This window comes from Vigna unguiculata, chromosome 5 (genome assembly GCF_004118075.2).
Source record: "Vigna unguiculata cultivar IT97K-499-35 chromosome 5, ASM411807v1, whole genome shotgun sequence".
NCBI classification, from domain to species: Eukaryota; Viridiplantae; Streptophyta; class Magnoliopsida; order Fabales; family Fabaceae; genus Vigna; species Vigna unguiculata.
Genome location: NC_040283.1, coordinates 11,201,539 through 11,212,377, shown reverse-complemented (window position 1 = coordinate 11,212,377; position 10,839 = coordinate 11,201,539). Strand labels below are relative to the sequence as shown.

Genomic DNA, 10,839 nt, shown 5'->3' with positions numbered 1-10,839 from the left:
TATAAATAAGTAAAATTTGTTACATCAATAATAATCTTAATATATGATTAAAAAATAAAAATATTTTTTGATTAAAATAGCATTATAATAGAAATGTTAAAGTGAATCAATCTACCTCGTACGGTCACGACGAATTGAGTTAAAATTAAACTAAAAAAATTAATTTAACTCAATTAATGAGTTAGAAATTTAATAAAATAAAAATCACTTGATTTTAATCCAATATGATTTGAATTCTTGTGATGAGTTACGTCGACTTACGGATATTAATATGAAGTGATAATATTTTTTATCAAATAGTATTATATTGTGTCTCACAATTCTTTAACCAATAATATGTAACCTGTCATAAGATTACTAACCTTATAATTCATATCAATGTAATAAAACAACAAAATGTAAAATTTACCAAAAGCAAAATACTTTTTCCTAAATTTAAAATTTACCATATATATATATATATATATATATATTTTTTAAAAGTAGTCGGAGAACATTAATTCAGGTTTTCTTTCTTTTTATAATAAATGTTTGTGTCTTATCTAAATAGAGTTTTGTATTTCTTATAACATTTGGTAACAAAATGTATCAACTTGGTATCATCTAGTGTTGGATTAAAAAAATTCCACAATAACGACTTTTTAAAAAGAAACTAATTCTCTCAATTAAAATATAAAAAAAAAAACAAAATATTACTATTAGGACCGTTAAATTTTAAGTATAATCAATTCAGAAAAAAAAATCACAAATTTTATTGTGGTTGCTTTAAAGATGTAAGAGAAGTGCCAAAAACAGCATCTATTTGGGTACTGAAAACGACATCATGCGTGACATGGATCCTTCCTATCATGTGAAGCAATTTATGCTCATCTCTCAAAACCCTTTCTTCTTAATTTCTCCTCCTAGACGGGTTTTTTTTTTTTTTTTTCAATTCATGGAGTGCATTTATTATTGAGTCACTGTGTACTAAAAAAACAAAATACATGCAATTTAATAGAGTTAACCATAATGGAGGGAAAAAACACATAATTGGATGAAAGTAAAATGCGATTGTTACCATTTTAAGACTTGAAAGCTACTAGTGCCAACTATGATCTTCTTCTTCGTCTTTCTTAATAAAAAAGAATTAGCATTTTTTGTTTTTTACTTTGGAAGATGAGTGTTGGTGCAGAAGAATAATTGCTGTTTTTCCTTTACCAAATTGACATATCACTGACTCAACAATTCAGAGAATGGAAGCTACAAATATAATTTTCAACCTAATTTTGAAAAGCTGAATAATTTTCCATCCATTCAAGCTTTGTTAACTTGTATTATAGAAATTCTTGAAAAGAAAACAAGTATTATAATTTTTTTGGAAAAAGAGATAATATTTGATAGAAAAAGTTAAAAGAGCATTTATTATTATATTCCCTAGTTTCAGCTACCGCTACTACTGGGAGAAAGTGAAAGTGAAGTGCACACTGCAGATGCATTCGCAGGGAACCAGTTAAACCGTATTTAATTTTCACAACCTCCAACTCCAACAACTTACCCATTATTCTTTACTTTCTTCCTCCGTCTTCTTCCTTCTCAAACCCTAGAAACAGCAAAATCCCCTTTTGATGCAAATGGGATCGACCCACCAACTCTAGAGGCATACCCTTGCAGATTTAGCTCATGCCCACTTCAATTATGGCACCATTTTCCATTTCCCACCACTTCGCCGCCTTCGTCTTCCTCATCTTCTTCCTCAAAACCCAAGCTTTTGATCCAGTTTCTTCCTTTTCTTTCACAGATTTTGAGAAAGACCCTGATTTCAAGTCAAGTGTGGAGCTTTATGGCAATGCAAAAGTTATCAATGAGGGTGCTGAAGTCCTTCTTTCTGGAAATGATGGGAGAGTCATGTACAAGAAGCCCATCAAGCTTGTTCATGGTGTAACAAGGGAATTGGTCTCATTTTCAACCTACGTTGGGTTTTCAATGTCCTTGGATAGTGGGAAGGGTAGCTTGGCTTTTGTTATGGTTCCAAGTGGTGTTGAAGGTGAGGTTTTTCGTAATAGTTCATATGGGTTTTCTTTTGGATTGAAGCAAAAGGATTTTAAGATTGTTGGTGTTCAGTTTGGTGTTGAGGGTAGTAACGGTAGTTCTGGTAGTTGTGTTGTGTCCATTAATGTTGGTAGTTCTGTTCCTGTTAAGACAATCAATGCCTCATCTGTCATTATGGGTCTAAAAGGTGAAGGGAAATTGCATGCTTGGATTGATTATGAAGCGAGTTCAAAACGGTTAGAAGTTAGATTGAATCACTACGGTCAATCAAGGCCATCTGATCCATTGCTTTGGCATTCAATTGACTTGTCGAATGTTTGGGGTACTGAAGAGATGTTTGCAGGGTTTAGTACTCTGAAAGGGAATACTTCTCAAGCATCCTTTCTCTATTCATGGAGCTTTATTGTGAGGCACTTTCCACACTGGATGCATTCTGAGCCTCTGGATCCAAAGGACCTTTCTAAGAACGCTGAAACTCCTGCAGTGAAATCTAGGAGTGATTGTCTTTTGAGGGTTCTTGCTGCAATGATATTTGGTGCTGGATGTGGGGCATTGACAGCATTCATTGTGCTGTATTTGTGGACCATCTTTGGTAATAAACGACCAGTGGTGCCGGAGGAGTATGCAATGCAGCCTGTAGATTTTGAGTACAAGAAAGTGGACATTGTTGTAGATAAAACCATCAAAGATGCTAAGGAGTAGATCTACAGGATGGATGTAGTTGGATGCTTGCATTGTAAATCACTGTTTCTTGTGTTCAGGTTTTGCTTTGTTGTAGTTTGATAAAAACTATTTTATTTACTTGTGTTATTATCTATTTTTGAGCAAATTGAGATCCAGATCTAACTCTATATTAAGGATTATTTGTCTTCCTTTTTTTTTTTTTACCTGAATCGTGACCTAGTCCAAATCTATCTTACTAATTTATAATATGATGTTGAGACAGATTTTATTGAATCAAGATGACAAGTAATCATAATCAGTCTGTGTATTGAATAGGCTGGCTATTAGTAAAAATGTGATATCTGCGTGATACTTGTTTACTGTAACAAATCAAAGTAAGAGAATTACTATAATGTCTATACATGGTTAATGAAAGCTGATTATGGATATATCATATATACCAATACCTTTGTTGTTGGTTTTCGCAGTGATGGAAGTGGATTTTTTTTTATTTGATAATATTATTTTATAAAGTGGCAATTGTTCTTTAACCCCTCCCTTTTATCTTTATTTAACATATTGTTTCCCATTTTCTATGATGAGATTAAACTTAATAAAAAGGAAATAAACTCTCTGAGGAGTAAGGAGCACAGTTTCCATAAAAGGGAAAACATGGAAGGAAAGTAGAACGTTCAGAATTGGATCAATTCTTCATTTCATTTCAGGTGTTTCTCATTTGACAGGAAACTTTGTATCCCCTTTTCTTTATTGATCTTGTGTGAAACCAATTTTTAGAGGTAGCAGAAACTTGTAGCAGTATCATTGACAATTTGACAGGTAGTTTGATTTGTTTGTGCACTCTGCAGCCTTTCATTCATATTCAAGCAGTTAATGCTACGTAGGTTGGTTGGTATATACTTTTTAGGCATCTATTCTCTGGCTCTCTCTGCATTCAGCTCAAAATGTTTCTGCAATAAAAGGATCAAGCACCTGATCTGCTAATGCAGCAGATACTTGTATTAATGCCTTAAAACATATCTAGTTAGTTATGGAATATCCTGGTACTTAAAATGGTTCGGTAAATTCTTAAGAGCTTTGTAGTCTTGAGAATAATTGAGTTTTCTTGTGATGACACTCTTATTAAGGTATGTTCTTGTAAGTTAAATACAATTTTTTGGTGAATAGAAGTGATCATGGACACAGTGACAACTTATTAAGGTATGTTCCATGAATGTTTCTGTTTTCCATGATTTTCCATCTCATTGGATAATTGCAGACAATAGTATCCTAACCTTGTCCTGGCTCTTATCCTTTGGTAAGTTAACGGGATTGGAAATAGCTTTTCAAGTGGCTGCATTGATGAATATAATGTCTACAAGCTGAAGCTTACAAAGCCTGAAGTAAAGTTTGTTTTAAATATTGTATTTTCCTATTCCTCTGAAACCATTTGTAGTACAATTATAGATAATGAAATTGTCATCATAAATGTGTATTTTTGCTAATGATTTCTCAAGTAATCTGATCACCATGTGACATTACCTGCGAAATATTATGGTATGAAGTATACCATGCTTTAACTTTTCTTAATCTAGTAATGCTACAGAGGAGTAATTTCTGATAGATTACACATCAATGATTGTGTCCTTTGCATGCATTTCGAGATGACTAATACATTTTGTAAGTGAGAAGTCTCTATTGCCATCATTGTTTTCTCTTTTCGTGGGATACATCGAATATCTCCGTGACTTAAGTTTTTATTTGAAACAGAGAAAGAAGAATGTCAATTATATTCTTGTCTAGTAGAGTAAAAAAGAACTGCGCAGCGTTTGAATTTGATAAAATTTGGTGTTATTATTGCCACATGTAATTGGTTGATAGTTGTTGATTAATCATTACTTAGATGATAGCAATTGATGCTTCAGATTATTTAGCATGAAACAGTTCATTGCTCAGTCAAAGGGAATATTCACGGGCTTATTACATTTTCCTTTCTTTGTCCCATTAGACATTTTTTTATTTATGGTTTGTAGTGGGTTACGCCATTACAAGTGAAGTGACTGTGATCAAACCTATACTCTACGCATCACAAGGTAAGCAACCCTACCCTGATTGAAAGCTATCCCTAATAATCAAATATAGTGTATAAGTATAATAGACAAAATTAACCATAAATATTGTCAAAGCAATCTGATTCAAGTTTTGTTATTGTAGATGTGTTATGCGTTGGTACAAGGCAATAATTTATTTATTAAAAATTTTGAATTTTTTTGAATTTAAATTATTTGTTTGAATGAAGAAATTAAAAGAAAATTGAAACAAAAGAATTTTAAGAAGGTATTTTAACTAATTTTAAAATAAAATTTGAAAGCTACTAAAAAAAGAAGGAACTTAGAATTTTGTAAGTTATATAATTCTTCATTAGTTAGAAGGAAAAAATTTTATAAATCTAAAAAGTCGATTCATTAACATTTAGCTCGGATCAAGTCATCTTAACATCTAGTTCAAGTCAATTCGACTCAATTATGAGTTTAGACCAACTTGATTTGACCTTCAACCAAAGCAAACTCAAACTCGACTCTATTTATGCTGAGAGAAACTCGTTTCGATCTTTTGTATGAACAACTCAACTCAACATTTTGATTGAGTCGACTCATCTCGACCCTTCAATTCAAAACAATTGAGTTGAAATTTCGTCCCGACTAACCTAGATTTACCTTTGGTATGGACTAGCTTAACTCGGCCTTCAACCTAGGTATACTCAACTCCATCTTCGACTAATGTCAAATCATCTCAAACTTCAATCAGAGTTGACTCATCTTGATAGCTTAACTTTCCACTGAGGCCAACTTGTCTTAACCTTCAGCTTGGATCAACTAGTCTAGACTTTTGATCAAACCGACTTAAGTCAACCTTTTGCTTAAATTGGCACGGTTTGACCCTTCAACTCCAGTCGACTAGGCTTGACCATCGCCTCAAATCAACATGGCTAAACCTTTAGGTCCGAGTGGTTTGACACACCTTCAACCCAAGCCTACTTGACCTTCAAATATAGGTCTACTTGACTTGACCTTCAATCGTACTAACTCGTCTTGAACTTCAATTAGGATTAACTTGTTTAAGCTTTGACTGAGCCAACTCAAATTGACCTTATGCATGAGATTACTCGAATCCCCTTTTTAACTAAACCTTATACATGAGATTACTCAGATCCTCCAAAACCCTAAACCTTATAGCAAGGGTTGGTTGTGCTCAACCTTTGGTAAAAATTGATATGACTCAACTTAGATTCACTTAGCTCGACCATTAACCTAGACCTAATCAACTTGACTTTTGGATTACTTGTCTCAACCATCAACTAATGTTGACTCATTCCGAACTTTGATCATGATCAACTTATCTAGATTTTCAATTTGAGCTTACTCACCTCAAGTTAACTCATCCAGACTTATTAAAATTTCTTATTCATAATGTTAGACTAGCATCTGGCCCCATCTGCATTATCTAAAGAGAACGGGTTACCAGAAATGAATTCACCTTTAGATAAAAAGGAAAAAGTCCTTACTATGCAATAAGGACACAAAATTCTTGACTCAGATGGACGAGCTTTATAAACACAAATGACCGTTTTTTTGTTCTATTCCCATTCTCCCCGTCTAGAGATTTAAAGTGAGATACGTTCTGTAATCAGTTCAAACACAACCTTCAAGTACATTTTATTCATTTCGTGTTCGGATGATTTTGAAATTCCATTTTATAAATTATCCGTCGTTACAAATTCAATCCATTTCAGCGTGAACAAGCCTACTAGCACAATTTCTTGTGGTGGCTATGTTTTCAAAAGATCATATTTGAATTCCCACTATGAACTTTGGAACTTAAAAATAGAAAAAAGTTTATCACACTCTTTCTATCAAAAAAATAAATTTGATTACAATGCAGAGAGAAATGGTGACGTTAATATGCACAATGAATTAAAGGCACAACTAGCCAAGCAAGATCTCAGTAGATTACGATTATCTTCAGTTCTTTTGAAGAAACTACAGATAGATAACGCAGTTTTAAAACAACATCACAGATCCATAAATTTCCCATGATGCAAATGTTTGATGCACTACTGTGAAAAAACAAGACAGACCCACCAAAATCTAAATATAGAGCAAATACAAAACACAACAGAACTCTGAAGCTGATATAGACAATCAATCTTCAATAACATCAAAGCCTGAAGCAATACTTTAAAAGATGCTATGCAACTGTGATTTCGACCACAACCTTTCGGAGTCTGAGGATTTACATTACATGAACAAAATCCAATAAGAACAACAATGGATCTCAGCAATTAATGGTTATCTTCAATTCCTGAAGGAAGTTTCAGATAGATAACGCAGTTTAAAAATAACATCACGGATCCATAAATCAAGCCAACTAACAAAAGATATAGAACAAAAGAAGCAATTTTTGTAGCGTGTGAATATATATATATAAAAAAAAAAAACTAATTTGTCTAGAAAAAAATTGGGAAAAGAGAGATTGAAGAAAGAGCATCTCAGAGTAATCATTCCCCATTAGTTTCTTCACTGGCAATCATAGTGCAAGGATAACATATTGGAATTGGTCATCACTGATGCTCGTAAAACAGAGACCCAACAAGGTGATTGGAATCTAAAAGAGGGAATAACGCGTTTGAACCTCAGATTTGATGATTCGAATGAGATGGAAATGGAAGATGTTTCGAGGGTACCAATTTCTCTGCGGCGTGAGGGTTCTGAGAATTTAAAGATCTGCGTAGAACCTAGGGTTTTGTTGGGAGCCTGGGATGATGTGTTAATTTTCCGTCTTCTTCGAGAAGTTTAAAAAATTATATATATTAAAATTGTAAGAAAACAAATAATTACCAACATTACATAAGTTTATAATTGATATATGATCTCTTAAATAATTTTTTTATATTTTTAACAATTATTTTAAATTTAAATTTGACAATAAATAAATTAAAAAAAATTGATATTTAAAAAAAATAGTTTAAAATTTTTATGGTAACAAGTGCATACCATTTTTCTCCCTTAACAAATATACGCGAAATGAGATAATATAAAATTATTAAAGCAAATAAAAAGTTCTACCAATAAATATATTTTTGGTATATGGAAAGATAATGTTCTAGATGTACTTCTTATATAAGTTAATTTATAATATAAGAATAGATATTTTAGCGCACTTCAGTTCAAATATTATTTATTAAAATATTTTTTGAAATACAAAATATTAACTTGATAAATTTTACAGATAATTAAACACTTTAAAAATGTTATGCTACTTTATTCCTCTAATGTTTAAAATCCAGTTTGTTTGACAGTAACTATTAATTTATTTTAAAATTCAATATCAAATATAATACTGTAAAAAATGGTCTAAATATATTTTTACTTTGCCTAAAATAAGCTAAATTTAAGTTTAGTCCTTAGTATTATGTATTATTAGATAGGTATATATTGAAAAAGAATTTCAAGTATATATTAACGTTTGTAATATAATATCAAATATTTGACACCAGTAATATAATTTTAAAATTCCTCCTATTTTGTCTATGTTAAAATAAAAATTAGAAATTAAAAGTAATGATTTCAAATTTTAAAGAATAAAAATATTTTATGAAAACTAAAAAATTGATACTTCAAAACTTTCAGGATAAAAATAAATAATATAATAATAATAATATATGAGTTAAAATTAAAATTTACATTTTAAAAAAAAACTAAAAACATATCTAAATCTTATCAAAATTAAGATTACTGATAGATTAGATTCATAAAAAGTTGAAAATACAAAAATGTGTTCAGTATTTGCTAACTTGATTTTGCATTTGACAACACATGTTTTGCTGTATTTGTTAGTTTGTTTTAAATTAAATAAGAAGACTTGTTCTTTAGGAATAAATGTCCCTAATATTTAGTCATGATTTAAGTATGGATCTCGGCCATTTAATGTCATTCATGTTACCAAAATAAAATAAGCTTGAAAGCTTTCATTCCTATACATAGTTATTAAAGTGCAACACTAGTATCAGAGTCCATTCACGGGCTGATATTCAAAAACCAGAACATCATGACTGATAACAATAATTTCCTTAGTATTCCTAGGTTTGATGGTGATTATGATTACTGGTGTATTTTAATGAAAAATCTTTTGTGGTCTATGTTAATGAAATTGTTGAGATCAAAGGAATATTGGACAGAAGTAGAACAAGGCTATGAAGAGCTCAAACCAGTGTTATTATATTGGCTACCTAAAATTTTTTTATAAAATTATAACGAATTATGGCGAAAATATTGCGGTAAAAAAAATATAATATTACAACATAATTTTAATAAAAAAGTAATGATATTATGTTTAAAAATTTAATTAATAATGATATCATATCAAAACACTACAAATTTAAAGTTTAAAACATAAAATAGCAATAAATCATAAAATGTATGTATTAAATTTCTTTCTAATCATCATATTTTTCTTCAACTCCAACATAATTATCTTCAATGTCATCATCCAATGGGGCATATCCCTCTTCATCTTCCCCTTCTAAAAGACTCTTGTCAAAATTAAGTAATCTTTCAAACTCGGAATTGGAGCTATCATGCAATTCATTTGAACTTGAATTTGAGTCCTCTCTTTACCCTTCTTAGATTGTGTTAGAGTTGGAGTTGCACCTGGACGTTTCTTAGAAGCATGGGAAGATCCAATAACAATATCATCACTTGATGGTTGTTTTCTTTTATTAGTTGTTTGTCTCCTTGTATAAACTACTGGTTCTCCAATACCTGAAGCTTCATAAACAATTGCCCAATTGAGAGTGGGATCATCATGAAAAAACAAATCATTACCTCCTTCTTCATTATCGTTATCATCATCAACTTCTTCCACTAACCACGCATTACATTCATCAATGTCATTCAATAGAATATGGTCTATTCTATCCCTAATATTGTATCTTTGAGCAAGTTGTTGATTATACTTTATGTAAACCAAATCATGCAACCTTTTGTGGTCCAGCCTATTCCTTTTCTTTGAATGAATCTACAATGTGAATAAGTAATATGTAAGTTAATTTCTTTCTACAAATTACAAACTAATATAATAATGAAATGAGCCATGTCTTATTACTTGCTCAAAAACACTCCAATTGCGCTCACATCTCGATGAACTACATGTCAAGCTTAAAATCTTGATTGATAGCTTTTGTAAGTTGGGAGTTGCATGCCCATAATTCTTCCACCATTGAGCTACACAAGGAACAAAAGTAGCTTAGAATGTAACCATTATATCTTAGCACAATTTAAAAAATGTTTAAGTGTCTCACCTGGGGCTGTGGTTTTCCTTGATTCTTTGGCAAAATCATCATCAAAGAGTCCATTTGCACTCTTATAAAGAGGCAACTCAGTTAAATTTTTTTGTTGCACATCTTTACTTGGCACCAACCTCCTGATGCAATCATATAATCCATTTGTAACTTCCAAATCATATTCCATGTCTGGATTGGAATAAAAGAACTCTGGGTTCAAAAAGTGACCAGCAGCATGCAAGGGGCAATGAAGTTGACATGTCCATCTGTTATCAATGATTGTAAATACATCATTGTATTTACTTTCATCACTGTTGAATGACTTTATTATCATTTCCTTGGCTTTCTCCATTGCTTCATATATATAACCTATAACATCCCTAAAGAATATTACTTATTTAAATAAATACATAAAGAAAAGAAAAAAACATCATGATATTATTATTCCCAAAACGGGAAAAATTAGATTGTTTAAACATCGCGCCACATTTACTAAAATCGTAGCATCCAAAATTCTCTCACCTAGGCGGCAAGTCCTGGATGATGGTTCTTCTTGCCCAAAATTAAGAGAGCAATTTGGTTATGAATGGGATTTGAAAATACACCCTTGAATTTCCAAAGTTAGGACACAACCAATTCAACCAAGGCATGTTTGTATTAAATCCTCTAATTATTTAATTATGTTAGTACCCAACATAACCATGCGATTTATTAAAATTAATAATCAATCAAATAAAACACATATGGCATACATAGGACTTGAACCCAAGTCCTCTCACAGTTAAAGTACTCTCAACCACATGAGCTAA

At 31.4% G+C, this 10,839-nt stretch overlaps 2 protein-coding genes and 3 non-coding genes across 5 annotated transcripts; 1 reads left to right on the top strand and 4 right to left on the bottom strand.

Annotated features, from left to right (window-relative positions):
* Positions 1-1,424: 1,424 nt before the first annotated feature.
* LOC114185681 (L-type lectin-domain containing receptor kinase S.4) lies at positions 1,425-2,891 on the top strand. Its single transcript, XM_028073548.1, has one exon. The coding sequence runs from the start codon at positions 1,660-1,662 to the stop codon at positions 2,728-2,730; it is 1,071 nt and encodes a 356-aa protein (XP_027929349.1). The 5' UTR covers positions 1,425-1,659; the 3' UTR covers positions 2,731-2,891.
* A 3,791-nt stretch (positions 2,892-6,682) lies between these two features.
* LOC114186381 lies at positions 6,683-6,773 on the bottom strand. Its single transcript, XR_003605041.1, has one exon. It is a non-coding gene; the product is annotated as a small nucleolar RNA snoR27 (small nucleolar RNA).
* A 242-nt stretch (positions 6,774-7,015) lies between these two features.
* On the bottom strand, positions 7,016-7,105 carry LOC114186380. The gene has a single exon (XR_003605040.1). It is a non-coding gene; the product is annotated as a small nucleolar RNA snoR27 (small nucleolar RNA).
* A 125-nt stretch (positions 7,106-7,230) lies between these two features.
* On the bottom strand, positions 7,231-7,322 carry LOC114186379. Its single transcript, XR_003605039.1, has one exon. It is a non-coding gene; the product is annotated as a small nucleolar RNA snoR26 (small nucleolar RNA).
* Positions 7,323-9,184: 1,862 nt separating this feature from the next.
* Positions 9,185-10,382, bottom strand: LOC114184351. Its single transcript, XM_028071662.1, has 4 exons — positions 10,049-10,382; positions 9,853-9,971; positions 9,366-9,765; positions 9,185-9,267 (listed from the first exon to the last, which is right to left on the bottom strand). Exons 1-4 carry the CDS (start codon positions 10,380-10,382, stop codon positions 9,185-9,187), a joined length of 936 nt encoding a protein of 311 aa, XP_027927463.1.
* Positions 10,383-10,839: the final 457 nt, after the last annotated feature.

Coding starts and splice junctions, on each gene's coding strand:
- LOC114184351 (XM_028071662.1), bottom strand. CDS start 10,382: ATGGAGAAAGCCAAGGAAATGATAATAAAGTCATTCAACAGTGATGAA. Junction 9,766..9,852: donor ATTGGAGTGTTTTTGAGCAA/GTAATAAGACAT, acceptor TTCACATTGTAG/ATTCATTCAAAGAAAAGGAA. Junction 9,268..9,365: donor TCTAACACAATCTAAGAAGG/GTAAAGAGAGGA, acceptor GTCTTTTAGAAG/GGGAAGATGAAGAGGGATAT.
- LOC114185681 (XM_028073548.1), top strand. CDS start 1,660: ATGCCCACTTCAATTATGGCACCATTTTCCATTTCCCACCACTTCGCC.